Source organism: Falco punctatus, assembly GCF_963210335.1.
Source record: "Falco punctatus genome assembly, chromosome: 7".
NCBI lineage: Eukaryota > Metazoa > Chordata > Aves > Falconiformes > Falconidae > Falco > Falco punctatus.
Genome location: NC_137587.1, coordinates 46,047,412 through 46,068,691, shown reverse-complemented (window position 1 = coordinate 46,068,691; position 21,280 = coordinate 46,047,412). Strand labels below are relative to the sequence as shown.

At 48.9% G+C, this 21,280-nt stretch overlaps 1 protein-coding gene across 5 annotated transcripts; it reads right to left on the bottom strand.

The window, feature by feature from the left end:
- Positions 1-75: 75 nt before the first annotated feature.
- Positions 76-21,243, bottom strand: CDKL1 (cyclin dependent kinase like 1). 5 transcript variants are annotated; one of them, XM_080397089.1, is made up of 9 exons: positions 19,089-19,750; positions 13,052-13,173; positions 10,662-10,734; positions 8,256-8,346; positions 7,125-7,325; positions 4,194-4,276; positions 3,619-3,675; positions 2,829-2,984; positions 76-625 (listed from the first exon to the last, which is right to left on the bottom strand). In XM_080397089.1, exons 1-9 carry the CDS (start codon positions 19,254-19,256, stop codon positions 557-559), a joined length of 1,020 nt encoding a protein of 339 aa, XP_080253215.1. In that variant the 5' UTR covers positions 19,257-19,750; the 3' UTR covers positions 76-556. The 5 variants fall into 5 exon arrangements, with proteins under 5 accessions (XP_080253215.1, XP_080253216.1, XP_080253214.1 ...); XM_080397090.1 differs by lacking the exon at positions 76-625 and adding an exon at positions 836-1,440 and having other exon boundaries at positions 19,089-19,748; XM_080397088.1 differs by lacking the exon at positions 76-625 and adding an exon at positions 836-1,882 and having other exon boundaries at positions 19,089-19,745.
- Positions 21,244-21,280: the final 37 nt, after the last annotated feature.

Here is a 21,280-nt window from a genome sequence, read left to right as displayed (position 1 = left end):
AATCCCTGAGCCGAGGAACTGACCGTCGCTGTACTTGCGGAGCAGCAGGCTCCCTTAGATGTGCCCTCTTCGCTGTAGGCTGCCATGGACTACATTAATTCTGTGTGCCTCTTTAGTCGCAACGCTATCACACCTGCTCAACAGAACGATTCCTCCTCGGGAAGAATACAGCATTTTTAGTCAAATCCCTGGCTTTGGTGGTAAGGGAGAGAAAGGCGGTAGGCAGCAACGCCAAGCAAGCAGATTTCGTAGTGATGTCTCTCTCAGACGTGGCTATCGCTGCATAACTCAGAGTCCCTTTTCTTATCCCTGACTGCCAGCTTGGCCTCAGAAGGGAATGGTGCCAAGCACCAGGAAGGATAACGTTTGGCACTACCTGCATCACAGGGCTGATTCTTTTCGACATCTCCTAGCACAGAGCAGGCAGGAATGGTGTCCAGAAATGAAATTCCCTCCAGCCTGTGCTGCCCCGAGCCATGCCAGGGAGCTGACTGCTGGGCTATCTGCCACAAACAGACAGCGTGGGGGTGCTGCGGTACCTCGCCCATACATGGGATTAGATGGCTGAATGTCCAAACAGAAAACACCGGATCATCAGAGCTTCCTCAGTGTAACCAGAACTTACCTATGGACACAATGTACAAGATTATATTATAGTATCAAATAAAGGGTAGGCAGGCACACTATATAAGGATATTGCATCTGTCTCATTGAAATTGCTTTTACTGTTGTTGAACACAAAACAGTACTGGGAAAACATTTTTGCTCTACGTTTCAGGTAGAAAGAGGATGTTCCTTGCTCAGCAGTAAAACTTTATACAGTCAAACACATCAGTAAAATGATAAAACCAGCTACATTTGTTTTATTCAAAATCAATACAATATTACATCCTGAGATTACACACAACCCAAGAATCATTCTAATACAAATGCTTAGGTAGAATTCCTGCCCGTGTCTGGCCAATGTTATAAATTATACTCATGAATTATTTTTGACAAAACCAATTTCTGTAAAGCTACAGGCAAGTGACTTCGCCACTGACAGGAACAGCAAATAAAAACAACCTCCTAATGCAAGGAAGAAACACACAGGAGAAGCTCTGAAAAGACTAAAGAAAGAACAGGTTTTATCATTTATATGTTCTCCTCCTGGTAACCGTGCCTGTCGAGCCGTCCATTAAGTCAGTCGTTGCCGATACTTTGTGATCTATAAATGCAGCATGCAAGACAGACGTATCTTTAAAGCAGTTGGGTACTCTCTCGGGCTTGGCGCCACAAGCACATCTGTCTTCTGCTCACATCGGCAACACATTTACCATTCCTTGTGGGATCAGTGACTTAGTCCCAGTCTGAAGCAGTATTACTGTTTTGACACAGCGGGACTCTGATTTATTTGGCAAGGCTGCAGTTCTTCTGCCAAGTCTGAAACACGGGTGATAGCTAGGCGAGAGATTTTAAATTCACACGGTAAACACTGGGCTGCAGTAATCCTGAACCAGTATACAGTGGCAAACCCAGTATACAATCATGAACCAGTATACAATCATGAATTAAAGCAAAACAAATATATTTTCCTTTGTACGCAGAACACTGACTAACAAGAGCTTGGCATTCTCTCTGTGCATCACTTCTGTTAGTGACCAAGGGTATGTTACTTTATAGACCATTTTCTGACGAACATGTTTTAATTTTGTTTTCCACCACATATCCTCCTTTTATAAATTCTGAACAACTTGAACTTTGAACAATAAATAGTTTTTAATCTGCCATCTGGTTAGATGTTAGGGAAATGGTAGTTCGATTTCCTTGTTTTGCAGCAGTGCTTCTTGCTGTCCAAAGCTGGTAGAACATTGCTACTGGTTAACTGAGGCAGGTACTGTAACTAAAGGGAAAGTTACATAGTTTGTATTTGTATGAAATGAGACTAAAACATACATTTGATTTTTCAAATGGGATATAAACTATAAAACTATTCATACTGTAATCCTGTACTTTTTCTAACTAAGAGTCGGGGATCTGGGGTTCTGCAACTGGACTGCAACCAGAACAGCTCATTGCAGGTATTTCTTCCAGTCATCCAGGGCAAGAAAAAAACCCACCTGCTGTTATAGCCTATGTCACAGAAATGGAAAAGGCGAGTCAGTCTGATCCAGGAATTTATACGCTGTAGCAGTTCTCCATCCTACACCTCCAACTTCCCTGCACATTACCAGTTCAGTGTTACAGCTGTCATGGGGAATGTGGCTCACAGGAAGAAAGAACTGCTGACTGACTTTCATCATGAGGCTGGATTTGGAGACTTGGGCTGGCATCTGGAAAGACTGAAGCGACAGGGAGAGACATTTGCTTGGCAACTCCAGCTGCAGAAACACCCAGGGCATTGTGTAACGTCTGGAACCAAGTAAGGGATCACATCCCATCAGCAGTTACAAATGGAACTGGGCACTTTTGCCATCTCCATAATTTGGGTTTCAAAAGCACCAGAAAGATCCCAAAGAACTCCAAATTAAACCAGCCATGCAAGCCCATCCAGTTTGTTCAGCTATCCTGTGTCAGGAACAGACAATCCTGGATAAACCTGATCTTTCACATCACTGTGCTGCTTATCCACAGTGACTCGATGGAGCTGCAGTGCAGAACTGTTTCTACCGAGTTGCTCTTTAGCCAGGAGGTTCGTTTTCTCCTCAGGCTAAAATGAATATCGGTCCTGCACTGGAGCTGCCTCTCGCCGTTAGCTGCCAGCATGAGCCTACCTCCTGGGAGCTACACACAGAGAACCAGTCCCTTCCCTCGGCACAGTACGGTAACTACCGCTATGAAAACCTTACCCCTGGCATGTGCTTCCGAGTCAGCCTGGCGGGTTTCCGAGATGTTTTTTCATGTTCTTTCCCCAGATCCACCACCTCCCTAATGCTGTCAAAATAGGGATGCTGCAGCAGCTGCTCACATGTCTGCCGCTCCGCAGGGTCCATACACAGGCAACCCTTAGAAAAGATGAAGTAAAGGATCACACAAAACACTCACGAACAGGTCTGCACAACTCCAGCTACTTGCCATAGCCAATGCATATTCGCACAGATACGGGTGGTAATTTTTTTAACGTAGATTTCAAGATTGGCTTTTCAGAGTCAGCATGAAGCTTGCAAAGCAGCCAAGGCTGAACAGTTGCCACAAGGCAGTAATAGAAATGGCAGCCAGAGGTTCAGTTACAACTGTATGGTGGAGCAAACCATCAAGCCTCAAATACCAGTTAAGACCACAGCTTGTATTCGAACTAGAACAACTGTCTTAAACCATGGCAAACCATGTCTTAAGCCATGCTGTTCCAGTGTTCAGTGTAGCTAGTGCTCTCCACAGCGTTAATGTCTCCATCCTCACAGTTTCCATGCACTGCATCTTAGTAAGGGAATAATAAGTTTTCCACCTCCATGGTAAAAATGAATGGGTTAGAGAGGAGTGCATTAAAAGTCCTCTCCAAATCCTCTCCAGCTGTATTTTTCAGTGAATCTCTGATAATTCAGTAGCCAACTCTCAAACCGTTTACCAGCTGATAAGCAAAACTGACTGTGTTTGCTAAGTCTCACTGCAGAGCTCCTCCACTAGCTGCAGTTTTCTTACCTTCATGAGAGCTAAAGCAGAGTATGAAATATTAGGGAATTTCATTTCTAACGGTTCCTGGAGGGAAAAAAACCAGCAAGTATTCATATTAGTAAGCTTTCATTCATTGGGGTACAGAGAACCAGCTTTCCATAGCAACATGACCTGTACCTCACATCACAAAATGCATCATCTGGCACGTCATTTCTTAGGGAAGAGCTGCCTGGCGTTACTGAGGATGGGCAGACTGGCCATTGTGCCACCAGAAGCACAGGAGATGAAGCACGTGTTTGACTCTTTTACAGAGGGTATCAGCTAAAACACCATGAGAGGGGCTCAGCCACCTCCAGATAATATTCTAGTGTACACTGGCAAAGTAGAGGGAAAAGCTTTTGGTCAGGGAAAAAATGCTGCCCCGCAAAGGACTGGTCAAGCTGAGCAAGTGAGGCTTTTCCAGCTCTACTTCCAAAGCAGACAGCACCGGGTGAAAACCAGCAGGAACATTTCTCTGTGCGAACACCGGTCTCCCTATCACTGCAGAGAGATTGCTGGTTAGTGTTAGGCTCAAGGGAAGTGCGGGTAGAGGGAGTTCTTACCATGCTCTCTGGGTCCGGAATTCTTACCCCACTGAAGAACTGGTTGGTGCTGAACACTTGCTGGTGCCTGGGAATAAGATCCCCTTTGATCAAGAATAAAAAAAAATAAAGTCAGATTAATGTGCTGTTTTTACAGTGCCTGCATTGAACAAGCTTATATCCTCTGACAAGGCCAACACCATCTGAGAGAACATCTAAAGAGATGGAGTGCCAGCAAGCCAGCCGACGCAACATTCTTTTGTGAAAACTAACATCCGCCTGGGACATCAGTGATCCCACAGCTGTGTGACTGCTGAGTGAGAGGCCGGGCCACACAGCTCCAACTGCCTGCAGTCACAACTGCCCAGGGCCTTGTGCTGTAAATAGCTCAAAGAAATCAAGCTGGTGGGTGCAGTTTTTGGAGCAGGAGTACCCAGCTACTGTGCATCTTCTAGACTCTTGAGTTTCTGTGCTGTGCAGCAAACTGGCTTTTAAGAACCGTGGCTGCTATAGCTGGGGGCCTTGTAAAACACATATTTCTATGTATCCCCCTGTGCCAAATGCCTAGATCCTGTCGTTGCACTATTTGGGCAACTGCAAATTTGGATTTGCATTAGCAAAAAGACCCCTTGGCAGAACACCAGGGACTGAGGTGGGCAAGGCACGAAGTTGCACAAATGTGTCTGCTGTGTGCCAGCACTCGTAACTCTGCTGAGCGCTGGCCCATCTCAGGATCCGTGTGTCGGTGAGCCGGGGAACGTGCCTCAGCATCATAGCTAGAGGGTGCTGTGCAAACACCTACCAGGACCTGGAACTCCAGCCATGCCACAGCACTGAGCCTCAGCCAGGGATCCTTCCCAAAGCGTTAAGCGAGATCAGAGCAGCAAACGCGCTCCCCTGCTCACATCAGACATGGACCAGCCCTGGCCTCTGATGAGTAACTGGCAGGAGCTGCTGTTTGTTTTGGACGTGGCTGCACGGCAGCGTGGGCACGCTTTGTTGGCATGCTCTCTCAGAGGGAGGGCGAGCAGGACTCTGCTGGCCTGCTCTCCACTAACCCTGTGTTTCAGCATTTTCAAAGGAAAAGGGTTCCCAAGAGGCAGCCTGGCTGCATAAACAGTCGTGTCTTCTCTGACTGCTGGAGGGGGACAGGCTAACCACAAGTGTTCCAGCCTCATTCAAATTTAACTGATACTGAGTGAGATTTTTTGTACACTCCTGAAGATACTGTACAGAACAGAGCTGAAATGCACCACCAACAGGAACATGCTGTACTTTTTCCTTAGTGCAGCTTCATGGCCCCTTTTTTGAAGCTTAGAGAAGTTTGGAGCAAGCAAAATGTTAAAAATCAAATCCATCACAGAAGAGACAGTACAATAGCCAATCTACCATAACTACACAGCTTTGACCAGAGAGCTTTTCTCAGTAAAGGCTGTCTCAGTCCATCACCTGGATCAAAAGGGAATTTTTTCTGGCTGAAACCTATCATTAAAAATAAACTATAACTTACCTAACACCGGCATAAATGTATTCTGGAGGATGAAGTAATCAACATTGAACTATTTTTCTAGCTAAGGAGCTCATCTGTTCAAAGCCATTAGTTACCTTTATAGTTTTATAAACTGCTCAGTAAAAATTACACTTCTCAGTTCATTACAGCAAATTTCAATTAAAAGTGAGGGGTTGTTCCTTTCCACCCCAGAAATCAGACGTTACACACCAAGATCAAATAGAAGCAATGAGACTGGACTAATTTAAGTGTTATGTGGGTAATGGCTCTTTTATTTAACCTCTGTTCCAATTCCAGAGTGGCTCCTAAAATTCCTTGGTGAATAAAGACAAGTGGAACAGACAAACATCAGTTCACATACTCTTTCCCGAGCACACAGCCATCAACAGACACCGGCAATGTTTACAAGACCTCCAAAGCTGTGATAAACTAAATCCAACCATTTGTTATCTAGAGGCAGGGACCACTTTGCTTGGTACCAAACCCTGAAAAATACCTGGATCTTTCAGACCTTTATGCAAAACATTCCCAGTCCGTTTTGATACAGACACCCTGTTTTTCCATCTGTGTAGAGACAGCTGCAGATGTGGAAAGGCCAGCAGCAGAGGCAGGTGTTTCTCTGCCTCCTGTGGTGCCGGCCTGGTGCTCCCCACACGCCAGCAGTCACTGAGCCACCCCAAAGGACCAGGAGGGGCATCTGGTGGTCACCTAACACATCGTTCATCTTTCTTAAACTGCCCAGCACTAGACACAGCTTCCCAGAGGCCACTGCTGCTAAAGGGAGTGGAAGGATGGTTTCAGGCAGTTTGCAGCACAGATCCTGCTTACGCAGGCTGGTCTGTTGCAAGCCTTTTAGCTGCAGCCTGGCACTGCTGGCTCATACAAGCTGAAACCAATTCTGCCCCACAGATCTTTTTCTAAAGAACAGTCACCACCTACATGGATGCCAACTTTGTTTCCCCAGATCGTGCCAGGACCTGCAGCAACATCTGTTACTCCAACTACACAACCTCCTAACAAGACAGAATCAGAGAATCGTTCAGGTTGGAAAAGACCTTTAAGATCACCGAGTCCAACTGTTAATCCAAGGCCAAGGCCACCGTTAAACTGTGTCCCTAAGCTCCACATCTACAAGTCTTTTAAATAGCTCCAGGGATGGTGACTCAACTCTTCCCTGAATGTACATGGAATAATGTGAAATGGTTCTTTAAAGAATAATAGATGTGCATGTTTAAGTCATGCCAGGAAAACCCAGCTCCCTTTTAAGGACAGCAACACCTCAAATAAGCCAGCACCTACTAAAGGAAGAGATCCACTGGGTAAATTCACCTCCTGGCTAACCCTGACTCCCACCACAGAGGGAAGTCCTCCTAGGCAAGCTCTAGTCCTGCCACAGGCACCAGGAAGGCCGGGGTTCTGACCAGTGCAGAGGGGACACTTACCAAGGGTTCTCCGGATGAGGTACAGCTGGTCGACATCAGACTTGCCAGGCCACAGCGGCGCCCCAGAGAGCAGCTCTGCAAAGACACAGCCTATCGCCCACACGTCCACGGGAGGGCCGTACTGTGTGTCTCCCACAAGTAATTCTGGAGAGCGGTACCACCTGGTAGCCACGTAGTCTGTGTAATAATCACTTGGACCAGCTAGGTTGGGGTCAGAAAGGAGAGAAACAAACAGGAATGTGGGATCAGAACGATGCAGACAGGCTGTCGTCAGTTTTTACACATGCTGGGGCACCTCCTGGGCAAGCAAAAGCTACAGGAACAGGATGAGTCACTGGCCACTAGCAGAACCCAACTTTGGAAACAAGATTTGACAAAAATCAAGACCATATTTTTCTCCAAATGAAAATATGCAGAGCGGCACAGCAGGGCTCTGCACCAGCCAGTGGTCAGTTCTCAAAAGCCCACATGATTTGTCTGAACAAGAGCTAAAAAAAAAAACCCAACAAATTAGGGGGTTTATTTACAATGGAAAATGTGAAGCCATCGTTTGCAGAGACAGCACCTTCTGCCAGAGGGGCTCCTCCTGCCAGGGAACTCCAGCTGTGTCTCCAGCATTGCATAAGCAATGTCCGGGAAGCTCCGAGATGCCCAAGGCTGGCTTCCATCTACCAGTGCCAGCAGCACCAGAAGGGAGCTCAGATGGAGTTAGTTACGGGGCACTTGGCATCCTGGTGTCTGGGCTAGCTCCCTTGAGGCTGGTTTGGGGAACTCTGCCCAGCCTTTAGCAGAGCTTCTCCAGCCTTTATTTAGGATGACTACATGTGCATGAAGGACATGTGTGTGTGGGTTTTTGGGGTGTTTGAAAGCCTGATCCTACACTTCATTAGAGCTTTCAAGTGTTAACAGTCTAAGCCAGGGGTCCTCAAACTACAGCCCGCGGGCTGGATACGGCCCCCAGGGTCCTCAATCTGGCCCTGGTATTTACAGAAACACCCCACCCCACCCCCGCCGGGGGTTGCGGGGGGAAACCAAGCAGCCGCAGATGACTGCCTGCCACTTCATCCGCGCACCAGTCCCCTGTTTAAAAAGTTTGAGGACCCCTGGTCTAAGCAGAGAGTCGGCACTCACTCAGTATACGAGCAAACCCGAAGTCACAAAGTTTGATGACCAAGTGCTTTGTTATCAGGATGTTTTCTGGCTTTACATCTCGGTGGATGCACTGGAAACAGAAAAAAATCAAGGTTAGAAGCAAGTATTTAACCTAGCCTTCAGATAAAGAACCTCTTAATTCAGCCACATACCACTTGCACATTGTGCCAGGCAGTAATTTCTGCTGAAAGAGAAGATGAAAGGATTTCTTAACAGCAGCTAAAGCCACATTCTGCTGGGCAGGACAATCACCCTGCCCGCACCCCACCTTTGGGACGAGTCACTGTACAGGCTCCCAGCTTCAGCTGCATAGCTCTGTATGACTTGGACAACGCCGAGTCAGCTCCACAGAACCAGCTGGGAACCTGCTAGCAGGAGGAGCAAGGTTTGCATAGCAAAGACCTTTGTTAACCTGGCACTCTGCAAATGCAACTCACTTGATACAGCGATGTCCAACACACTCCTGAAAAAGGACTCAGTTTTGCAAATATGTGGGGAGATCCTAATGAGAAGTGCGTGGGTCCTCTGGGATCAGTTCCTGGACAAAGTCCATGAACTGTTTACTGATAAGCTCGTAGACAAGGAAATTATTTTGCTGGCAGAGCTCACAGATTAGATGAATGCTACGGTTTAGATGTGGGACTTTATCTATCCTTGTAGATGCCAGAGCATGCCTGGTATTCCCTCTACTCAGCACAGGTGAGACACAGCAGGAGTTGTGTGTCCACCTTTGGGATCCTCAGTAGAGGAAAGACATAGGCATACTGGAGTGACTCCGGTGAAGGGCCGCTACAATGATAAGGGATTGGGGTATCTGACATCCAAGGAGAGGATGAGGCAGCTGGGACCATCATTCAACCTGGAGAAGAGAAGGCTCAGGCAGGATCTTATCAATGTGCATAAATACCTGATGGGAAGAAGTGAAGAAGACCAAGCCAGGCTCTCCTCACTGCTGCCCAGTGAAAGGATGAGAGGCAATGGGCAGAAACTGAACACACAGGAAACTCCATTTAAACATAAGCTTTTTTTTTTTGGTTTTTTTTTTTTTGGTTGTTTTTTTTTTTACTGTGAGGGTGGCCAAACACCCAAACAGGTTGTCCAGAGCCTGTGGAGACTCCATCCTCAGAGATACTCAAACCTTGACTGGAAAAGTTTCTGAGCGGCCTGCTCTAGCTGACCCAGTTCGAGGGGGAGGGCTGGACTAGATGATCTCCAAAGGTCCCTTCCAACAACAGTAATTCTGTGGTTCTTGGGAGGTGACCTTGCTTGCTGAAGGTTCTCAGGAATTGAATTTGGGCTTGGCAAAGAGTTTCTGCTGATCAAACTAGCAAAGACTTCCATTTCTTCTACGTGTGTATGAAGGGTGTGCTCTACTGAAATCACCAGCATCTAGCTCACATTGTGTCCCCCCTACCATCACCTCATCGCAAACACCTGGACTTTTCCTAGTTAAGCTGGTGGTAAATTATTGTGCCTTCTCTTGAGGACTGAAATGTTGCTTGTTAAACAGTGTCATGGAGTTCTAAAGGGCAGCTGCATAAAATCTCATTACCTGTGATCTACAGCAGGTCAGACTGCAGCATCTCATTGTTCCCTCTGTTTTAAAACTTCATTAAATCTTTCAGACTGAATGGGGGAACAGAAAAAAAAAGCAAAACAACAATTCTTGGAAGCAGGACAGACCTATGGCCAAGTTCCTGCAGCTCAACTGGACGTAATTCTCCCAAAAAAGACAAAACACTCATTGCAGAGCGATCTCCTGCCTGACTCTTAAATCTCAAACATTGGCAGATGAACAAAACCAAAGACAATCACAGCAAAGTTTGCCTGAAGAACTTCTCCAAAATGCTCCTTTCCTTCTCTGCTTCTTAAAGCATCCCCACTGCTTTCTACAAAATACTTGTCACGCATGCACCACACATCTCCCCCCAGTAAGCAGAGGAGGGGTTGTAAAACCGGTTTACTGTATCTAATTTTTGAAACCTTTTAACTGGTGTCCTGATTCAAAGCCTACGACTGTCAACAAAAGGACTTCCTGTGAAACCAGGAGCAGTTTGCTCAGGTCTCAGATGATGAGACCTTAAGCATTTTCCAAATGTCAGTTGTAACGCATGGCACAGGGAATGCACAAGGATGTATTCCTGTTCAGCCTGGAAGCTTGTCTCAGGTCATTAATGCAAATCATTCCTTGACAGCAAACCCAAGGGACCTGTGTGATAGCAAATGCAGCTGTTGTGGGTACACACTAATATTTTAGCTGTTTCCTGTTGAAAAACTGAAATTTCATCTGACTTTGTGCCATGAAAGCTCTGTAAAGAGCAACAGAATCTCCACCTCCTCCAAGACCACGTTACAGCAATTGTTAGTGCTGTTTAGGGCACTTACATTGTGTTTATGGCAGAAGTTCACAGCTTGGAGGGTCTGCCAGGTTATGCTCTTCACTAGATGCTCCGGCACCCTGTTTGAAAAAAGCACATTTTTATTTTGGTAATTAAAAATAACTTCACTATTACAGGAAAAAGGAAGAGGAGGCCTTTGAGTGCTAACATCGTACAGGGATGTCTAAGCAAAACCATCAGGGACCAAGCCAGAAAACTCAGAGGAAAAACACTAGGTGCATTTTCTGGCTATAAATAAGTTACAAGAAATATGTAATAACCCTCAATTCGTTGACCTTCCACTGCAGGGAACCAATCATGCTGGAGTGCTGATGGTGGAGCCTGTTGGTGCCTCTTCCCATGCTTCAGAGCTGAGGCTGAGCTCTCTCTGCACAAAGCAGTGCTCTCCTGTGAGGTTACCCTTCAAACATCACAGGACCATCAACAGGAACATCAACACCATTTCCAAATCCAGTCAGTGCAATGAGATACAAGGATTTACGGCAGCTAAGAGCATGCCAGTGTCTGGTACCACTCAGTCACAGCCAGCACGAGGCCTGCCAACTGGTGACCACACATCAGTGCGTGCAAGTCTGTGTCAAACCCTGTCTTGTGGCTGTGCTTAGTGTCCACAATTCCCAGCAATCCTCCTGAAATGCCAGCAAGCATATCTGCCTCTGCAGCTGCTCAGAGATGAGGTGGAGCGTCCATGGTATAGATGCGTGACTTGCAATTCTGTCATGTCATTGATTGTCCAGAGTGCAGAGCTGACCAAAATGGGACAGGGAAGGACATTCCTACAAGAGTATAAAGCTCTACTTTGGTTTGCAACTCCTCTCCCCTCCAACGTCTGGCAAACACTTCAGAGAAAGAAAAGCTCTGTTAAAGATCCACCCTCCTCTCCTCTCCTTCAGTCACTGTGCAAGAGTTCTTAAACTTCCTTGGCTGTATGTGACTGTCTTCAACAACCCCAGGAAAGGCAGAGGCGACAATCTTGGCACTTTCAAGCTCAAATACAATTTTATTTCCTGTGCTTAATGCTGAAAACCTTCTGATTCATCATAAAGAAAAAAAAACCACAAAGACTAAACTAAAACAATATGCAGGAAGCCTGGCTTTTCTTGAAGGCACCTTCTGCTGTCAGCACTGAAGGTCTTGTGCTGACACTGCTGTTGCAGTGCTAGCTGCCTTGCAGAAACACCCTAGAATGATGACAGTGCTGCACTGACAGCCTGACAAGGGGATGAAGTTGGTCTGCAAAGAGATGTGTGCCCACCCACCTTAATCCTGACCACGAAAGACTACCTGCGGTAGCGAAGATCAAAAGCAAAGTATGCAACCAGGCATGACATGTTTGTTCACACTGGGACTGTTCTGATGAACAGAAAGCAAATGTGAAGTATTTTCTTCAATGAGCGTTATCCATCCTCTCTTCAGATTCCAGGTGAACAGGTTCAAACTGGGATGAAAGCTGCTTACCAGCTCACAAAACCATTTGCTATCAGCATGCTCCATTTTCCTAGAGCTCCAGGTCAGGGAGAAAGAGAATAACAGGTTCTTGTTTACTCAACCCCCAATTAGTCTCCTGCAGGCAATTCATTTAGCTCCAGGCCTGTAAAATGATTTATGAACTTCTGCTTAGCATTTCCACAGCACCAAGTCACTGTGAAAAATTAAGGACAATGTATTTAGTGGAAGTGTCATTTATAATGTGTCAAAAGAACAAACCCTGTCCTGGAGAATGTTCCTTCTGCAGGTGTAGCTCACACTTTGTGCAAGCGCCTGTTTAAAGAAGAGGGCATCTGACCTGGGAGTTCACTGAGGCTGTGCAGGCACAACTCCCAGTAACTCCTGCCAACCAGCACATGCTCCTTAGCACTGCAGTGTGGCTAGAAGCCACTGGTCAGTCATACAGATCATCACTGACATCACTGCAGACATTTGGGTGCTCAATGACATGCCCCAGTGCCCCAGCCTGGGTCTGCACAGCCATGAGGGGTCTGCACACACCGGGGGAGCAGCAGGAAGGAGCGCTGCATGCCCCTAGCCCACCTGTCCAGCTCACCCAGCAGTTCTAACCTCTTTGCAGGGAGACACAAGATGATCCCAAGCCGCTTGGATTTGCTGCTGTCAAACCAGCCAAAGATCACCCAAACGCTCAGGCTCAGCCTTCCAGTCTCCTTGGTGAGTAGCACTGTGCTGGAGCACACATGGGCTCATACGCAATTCTTTTGGAGGTTGCTGCTAAAACCACAGTAACAGCAAGTCCTGGGCACTGGGCTGAGAAACCTATCCTGTAATTAATGAAATTCCTCTGAAAACACTGCAGAGCAGCAACGACATGGACACTCCCTGACTCCTTTGCTCAAAGCTCCCAGCAAAAGACAGGCCACTCACCCCTGGGGGTGCTTGTCCAGCTCATGAAGAACTGTGTGGTCGCAGTATTCGAAGACCAGATGCAGTTTCCGTTTCCTCCTGAACACTTCCAGCAGGTTCACCAGGTTGGGGTGTTTCAGTTGCTGTAACACACAGTGGATGAACTGTTAGTTACTGCACAGGGGAGTGGGGTGAAGGTAGGGGGGACAGTGCTGTTGCCCACAAGGGTCTCAGTTCCTTAAGCCAAAACCTTTAATACAAGCACCGCATGACGTGAAGAAGCAGCTCAGCTACAGCTCAGCCTGTGGCGTAGTTATTTTAGGAACTGACCATGGGGAACAAGTCAGCTTGGCTTCAGTGAGTGCCTCTTAGAAAAGATGCTCATAAATAAAGAATTCATCATGGTGCCCGCAGCTATTCCGGCAGCGCCTTTCATTGTACGTATCCAGCCCCTGACTGCACCGCAATAAAAAGCAGCTCTCCCTGGAAAACAGCTTGGGAAATCACACACGGTAAGAGCCTGTAGCAGGCTCTTATGTGAACATTTAGGAGAAACCAAGAGCTCCCCCGATAAGCATAGGTAAAGCATGTAGTCTCAGCATCACCAGCTCATCTGAATTCACCCATCTGGCAACAATCTTTACTGCTGCTGCTTCTTCCTTTTCCTCTCAATCCACTTCACGGGCTCGTACCAGGGGTTCCTCTCCTGCAGAGCTCAGACAGCTTCTTACCACACATAAAGCCTGAGCACAGCATGGTTATTCAAACGCTCCTTGCAAGAGGTGAGGGTGGACATTACCGGAGCTGTTCATTCCCTGTTCTTCTCCCCATATTTTGGGGGAGGACTGGGAGAGGGCTTGAACAAAAGGGCACAACACAGTGGAAAAGGAAACAAAGAAAAGCCAGACCCAGCTCGGGAATGTTAGTTCTTTTCAGATGACACATGGCACCATCCCCTCCGCTTGCAGGGATCTGTATCCATGAAGGCTTTGCCTGACCAAGGCTTTAGAACAAACACATTTTAAAGCAAGGAGGCTGTAAAGGTCATTGCCTAGGAGTTAGGCTAACTCTATTTTCTAAGTGCTTCTGCGTCATGGGGAAAAGCCTGCAGAGGAGAAGGAAGGTGAGGGTCAAGACTACAGAAAACTGTAAGGGAGCCTCAACTGAGGAATGCAGCTGTTTGAGGAAGCACCCAGTTAACCCCAAGGTGAAGGATCACTGAAATCCATGACTTGAATCCTGGGGTTAACCAGTGAGCTTCAGTAAAAGAGCAGGTACCCCCACACCTCACTGCCAGCCTGTCACGAGTAGGAGGGACATGGCCAGGGGTCATTTCAGTGCTCCAATGGGCACTCTATGGGATCCTTTGGAAAATGTAATTTTATTCAGGCATGTCACTGTAAAAGCTCCTTGCAAAGAGAGACCTTCCAGGGAGCTCACTGCCTCTGGGGGACGTTACACTGAACCCAAATGATACTGAGCCCATATGCCAACACACAGGGTCCCTGTTAGTGTGCAGAAGGCGGCTATTCCCGTCCTGCAAACTAGCAGCAAGGAGCTGGTCTTTCCGAACAACGTCTCTTACCACATACGTGTCTTGCTCCTTCAGTCCTGCCCACACTGTCTAAACCGTCTGCCAGCATCAAAGACCTTGACACCCATCTGGATCACAACTAGGTTACAACCAAGATCTTCTGACCACTTCTGTAGTCCTGCATGGTATCTGTATGCCAAGTGACTGCCCTGTCTAGCACAAGGTACCCGACAGTGCCAGCAGGGGCTATCATATGTGTATGTAACATTCGCATCAGTGTAACCTTCTCTACCCTGGCCGTGTCTCCTGACCTCACATAACAGACAGGCTTTCTCTGCACATCCTCAGCTGCTACTGAAACCATTAAACCACGAGAGGAGGCTTGTAACACCTTTCAGGCTTGGTATTTATCTAGCAGTATCTCCACTCTCATAATTTCCTTATCCACTTCACAAAAGATGATCAGATACAGAGGATGCCCTGCAAAACTGCTGGAACTCCCAGCAATGACAATTCTCCCAGAACTGTGTGCAGACCACGCCACCTCTCCTGTTAAGCATGTTCACATTGAGCAAAGTACCTGCTTCCCATGTGCATGGTAGACAAAGCCTTGTCTGTCGGTTCAGAGTCTACCATGAAAATCAGACAGCTGCCTTCCTTCACCAGTCAAGCAGCTCCTGATAGACTGCATAAAGTGGATCCTTCCCTTTCCACGCACTTAGTGTGTTGGCATATTATGTTCTCAGAGATCAGCGATAACAGAGATAATCCGAGAGCACGCTGGGCCTCCAGCAACAACGCTGGGTAACAGGCAGCTGACTCCTCTGCTGCCCTCAGCAGATCTGCCTGCCAGCATGGGCAAACTGCTGGGCACGGCCAAGCCTGCCAGCGGGAAGGAGGACAGTAAGACAATCTCTGTAGTGCTTAGATCCCACTTTCAGAGACAGGTCAGGACGAAATAACTGCCAACTCATTGTAAAGCGAGAAGGAAGTTAAATCAACAATAATAGATTGAGATCTCTGGAAAACTTCTGGTAGTTACAGTTTGGTTGTATGAGTCAGCTTTCAGGAGGGACTTCCACTGAGCAGCCGTGCCCAGGAGACAGTCTGTCCTGGCCATCCTCACATGTGTGTGAAGTTGGGGTTTCTGGAGAGAGCAAGCTGGGCTTGGAAGCACGAGGTCTAGCTGAGCCAGGGACGCTGCGAGGGGATGCAGCTGTGCAAACAAGCTCTTGCACACACAAGAGCATGTTAACCTGCCCGTGCAAGGCCTGGAGAGGGTCCCCTCGGAGAACTCTTGCCACAGCACCTCCCCGTGCCTTGCTCACAGCCAGCCCCCATGGCTGGGGCTCTCCAGGCTTTTGGGTTCACTGGGCCAACGTCTCTTGTGCAGGCAGACATGCACACAAAGCCACCATAAATCTGCCAGTGACCCTAACAATGTCCCTGTCTGGCAGTGCAGCGTTCCAGAGAGCAGTTTGTAAGGCTATCAAGCTGCTGGTGGCTGGTTGCTGGCAGTACAGGGATGGGCTTCCCCTGCCTGCCCCCTGTGTGGGTGACAAGGTCATGTGTCACCCTCTGCATACAGGCCAGATGTCCTGCATGGGCTTTTCCCCAAAGTTATAACTGCTTCCGTGCTAAGATGATAGGTATTATTTTCTGGTTTGTATATGAACACAGCTTTGTGTTGTATTTTTCTCTTGTCTTTGCAACATCAGAGCTAAAAACTGCGTCAGCCTCAATGCAAAGGTTGGGGAGACAGCACCCATCTGGAAACAGCAGGCACTGATGGGTTTACACACAAATTCACCCTGTTTTCATGTATTTCCAGCTTTTCCTATGGAATCAGGATCATGCAGGGTGTTTCAAGCCTCTGCATACCGCCCTGCTCCCCCACCCCACCTCCTGTTGCTCCTCACCATAAAAAGCCCTTTGTCTACAAGGTATTTACTGTGTAGAATGATAATTTATCAGGCCCTACATTTTTTACTGATGAAACACAATCTCACTACATCTTTGACAAACACTTAGCTGTTGCCTAAGCCAGGAAATACCTCAACAAACAAACAAACAAACTGTTACTATTTACAGAGAAAAAGTTGAAAAGATGGTCAAGCAGGTCTGCACTTGTCAAAATCAACAGCATCTCAGCACAGATCCAGCTACAGTGGTGTTGGCTTTGGACCCTTAAGGACGATGTGTTTACCATCTGCACTACAAGTGACTTCTGCAATGATTAATTTCCTTTTCTTTAATATTCAAATCTTAATGCATCTCCAGCATTGTTTGCTACAATGATACAGCTAGATGTCATCTTTTGCTTCAGATAGGAGAAAAACTGAGGCTGCTTCTCCCCAAAACCTAACTCAAAAATAAATACGCTTTTTTCCTAAACGATGGTTCTAGGATGGCATCCAGGCTTACTTTGCTTCTTTTTGCAGCAGGTAGAGAATATATAAATGCTCAATAAAAGACAAGACGATAGCACAAAGAGATTTGGGGGAAAAAAATATCAGAAATACTGTAGCCTGCTGAAACCTTGCACTTGATTGTAAATCTGAAAGTTACTTGATTCTCAGCAAGCAAATTAAACTAACTTGATGGAAGGGAACATTGAGTGCAATGAGTATCAACTGCTGCAATGTAAATATCAACAGGCAGGGAGGTCTGGGAACCAGAGACCAAGGGATTAGGAATTTTGGGAAAGAAGTTTTAAACAAAATGGAACATCTTTCTCTGCAGATTTCTGGAGGGTTTTGTTAACTCCAAAATCCTCAGTTGTTGATTGCCTACAAGAATGTATTGTATCTAATCTGAACACCATAGCTCTTGTACAAAGGAGGCCTATTGGAAGTCAATACTTAAAAATGTATATTATTATGTATAATTATATATATACATTTATAATATATAATTAACATGCTGTTAATATAGTTGTTTAATCCACTTGGTGTTTTAAAGCTATGGCTCCTCTGCACAGAAAAGAGAAAGCTGAAGATGGGAGAGATGGAGGTGTATAAAATCACGAGTACCCTGGAGAAAGTGAAAAGGGAGCAACTGTCTCCGCTTCTCAGAACACGTAACCGAGGGTACCGTACGCCATCACCCAGCAGCAAGCTTGTAACAAAGGAAATATTTTTTCACACAACACATTCCTAAAGTCATGGTACTCACTGCCTCAGGAAGCTATGGAGACCAAATGAATACACTGGTTTAAAAAGACACAGGACAAGCTCCCAACAGTCTGTGAATGTCTGTTAAGCATGAAGCAACAGGTACAATCGCTGGCTCTAAAAACTTTGCCCAGAAGCTGGGTGTGGGAAAGGAAACCTTACCCCGTCCTCTCCCTCTTTCTCCTAGGTTTCTCCTCATTTCTGCATGCTTGATGGACCCGGGGTGTAACTCACTGCAAATTGTTCCTGGGCTTTTATTTCATCAGGCAAAGAAACACTGAGGCTGAACGTGTGACCCATTTCTACATGAGGATGAACTCTCCCACAGAAGTCAAGAAAGGATCAGCAAATACAAGGTGCTGCCATGGCTCACAAGGTGCCGGTTCTGCAGTCACTTCCACGTGTGAACACCCCTGAACCTACACAGCCCCCTGCATTCAAGGCAGGGGCTGGATCCCACTGGCACATCAGGCTCTGACACTGCGGACCCCTCACAACCAGGAGCTCAGAAAGAGCATTTTAAGGAGGAGCTGGGGCAGATGTATAAAGCAGCGTGCTAGGAGAGCTGTGCCCCATGGCTGTTCCCCACCTTGTGCTACTTAGGATCACTTTCTGCTCACGTGCTTTACAGCAGCTCCAACAGCCCTCGTCTCTGGGGGGAATCCTGGGCACGGGGGGCTGCTGCCTGCCGGTCTGTTACACGGGGTGTAGCTGTGCCTGCACCAGCCGGGACATTGCTGACTCCATGGGGGACAGACCCTGGGTCAACCCTGGGTCACTCTCCCTGTACGGGGCACAGCGATGACCACGTTGACGCTCCTCCACTGCCCCAGGAGCCAGCAGGCACCAGCAGCTCGCTGTGCAGCGTCTCGGCTCCCACCCGCACCAGCCCTCTCTGAAGCACAGCAGCCTGGGCCACTGAGGATCGCCTCTGTCCCAGGGCATGTCCTTGGCCAAACGGGTTGGACTTTCACTGGCACCGGCCTTCTCCCTGGGAAACCGACTGACTTGGGCACTTTATGCACCGCTCCCTCCTGCCCCATCTCCTCACGCCACCCCATCTCCTCACAACTGCTCCATCTCCTCATGCCTCCTGATCTCCTCACGGCTGCCATCTCCCCACACCACCCCACCTCCTCAGCCCACCCACCTCGCACAGCTGCCCTCTCCTCACGCCCCCGCCCGGCCGCTCCCGCGGGCCCCCCGGGGCTGCTGGCCGCGCTGCCGTGGCGAGGGGCAGCCCGCAGGCCCCGCGGCGGGGGCGCTGCCGTTGGCGGAGCCCACCGGGCCCAGAGCCGGAGCGAGGGGGGCGCGGAGGGCCGGCAGGGCCGGGTGCCCGCTCGCCGCCCACCTTCAGCATGCGGATCTCCCGCAGGGCGATCTTCCTGATCACCGGGTCCTCCTCGGACTCCAGGAACTTCTTAATTGCCACGATCTGGCCGGTGTCCTTGTTGCGGCACTTGAAGACGACGCCGTAGGAGCCCTCCCCGACCTTGCCCAGCTTCTCGTACCGCTCCATGGCGCGGGGCCGCCCCGCCGCAGCTCCCCCGACTCAGCGCGCCGCAGCGCCGGCCCGCCGTGCCCGCCCTCCGCCTCACTCCGCCGGGGCCGGGCCGGGGCCGGGCCCGGGGGGGTCTCCCCGGCGGGGGACGGCCTTCGCCCGGCGGCTGAGGGGACGCGCCCTCCCTGGGGCGGCGGCAGCAGCAGCGGCCCGGGGGACCCCAGCACCCGGCGGCGGGGGGCGCGGGCACCTCCCCCAGGGCACCGCTCTGGCTGTACCCCCCTCCGGCGCGCCGCTTGCCCGGGGGTCTCTGCCGTTCGCTCGGTTTCCCCGCAGGGAACGCCTGCCCCGGGCCGCAGAGAGGCCGGGCCGCGGGTGCCGGGCACTCATGGCTGCGCTGCTGCGGCTGTGGCGCCCGGCGGGCCCTGCGGTGCCCTGCAACGTCTGCCCGTGGACAGATCAAGCACCCAACCACCGACCACCTGATGAGCTTCCACCAGGAGCTGGGTCCTTTTGGCGAGCGTTTCCATCTCTTACCTCGGCATTATCACTCCTCGTCCACCCGTTCAGGTCCGTGGCTCCTTAGCCGCCGTCTCCTCCGACCCTGATGAGGGTGGGCCTTTCTGGTGGCAATTGCTTCCAGGAGCAGCTCTGGAGATCCCTGCAGACACTCTGCTCCATCTTACGCCTCCTCCTTCCCTACTCCTTTCCTGGGTGCTTCGTGAATTCTACCCAGCACAGAAGATCTATTTCTTTTTCTTCCTAAGCCACATCCATCTGGGATGAGTAGTCTCCTCATGTTCTAGCTGCCACACATGCTGTCTGGTTTTGGTTCTTTCCTCTGCACACTTTAAAATGGATATTCTTGTGAAAAAATGTGTTCTTTGGTAGAACCATCCCGCCCCTGAGATTTTCCCAGCTCTATCAAGACCTGCAATGAAAATACCCTACAAATACTATGAGCCGATTCAACAGCATTTCTAAGCTGTCCCCACGACCTGCAGAGCTGCCTCAGAGAGGCCCAAGGACTATACCATGAGGAAGCTCCTCAAACGACAAGTAAAGTGGCAGGTCAGTCCAAAATCCAAATTGCTTCCCCAGGTGATGCATACAGGCTGATGCTGAGATTTACCCACAGTGGGAACAATCTTCTGCAGAGGAGGAACATTTATCTGTACGTACTTATCTACCGATGGTTGTTTGTGTTGACCAAAGACACATTTAAAACACATAGTTTTGAACTAAAAGTAGATTTAGGTTAGATATGAGGAAGTATTTCTTTACTGTGAGGGCAGCGAGGCGCTGGCCCAGGCTGCCCAGAGCAGCTGTGGGTGCCCCGTCCCTGGCAGTGCCCAAGGCCAGGCTGGATGGGGCTTGGAGCAACCTGGGCTGGTGGAAGGTGTCCCTGGCCCATGGCAGGGGGTTGGAACGGAATGGTCTTAAGGTCCTTTCCAACCCAAACCTTTCTATGATTCACAACCCCCCTTTTCTCTCTATTGCAGAGCATCCCTGAAGGTCCAGGGTACAGGTGGACCAAGGGCTGAACCCCCTGCAGTACACAGGTAGCCAATGTGCAACGGCAAGGCTTGTATAAACCGCTCTAGATCCTGCTGAGGCCGAGCTGTGTCGAGTGGGGTATCACATAACTCACATTCACATTTTCTCATTCTAAGCAACCCTCCTTTAGGGCCCACCAGCCACCTTGCCATCTGCCTGACAAACAGGGCAGAAGGTAGCCAGCCTCTGGTTTTCAAGCCAGACAACTCACGAGTGGTTCCGTGGTGACTCCAGGCGACCAGCAGCAGGGCTGTGCCAGAGCAGACTGCTGGCTTGTCACAAAGCTGGAAAGAGTTTGTCACCACTATTCCGATTTCTCATTTCTGCTCCATGAGGATCCTTTCCTCCAACCGATCCACTGTATGTGGAAGACGTCGTGTGGCTCTTCGGCAGTCTGCAGGACTGAGGAGAGTGCCTAGCCCTGGACCAGGCCCTTCCCATCGACTGCCATGAAACCTGGAGACCAGCTTACTCCTTTCGAGACA

Bases quoted from the DNA above. Each gene is read 5' to 3' on its own strand.
- CDKL1 (XM_080397087.1), bottom strand. From the start codon at position 19,256: ATGGAGCGGTACGAGAAGCTGGGCAAGGTCGGGGAGGGCTCCTACGGC. The intron at 10,735-13,051 runs GTGAGTGGCCTG...TTTTTCAAACAG, and splicing joins CTGGACAAGCACCCCCAGGG to GGTGCCGGAGCATCTAGTGA. The intron at 8,347-10,661 runs GTAAGTGCCCTA...TTCTGTTTCCAG, and splicing joins ACTTCTGCCATAAACACAAT to TGCATCCACCGAGATGTAAA.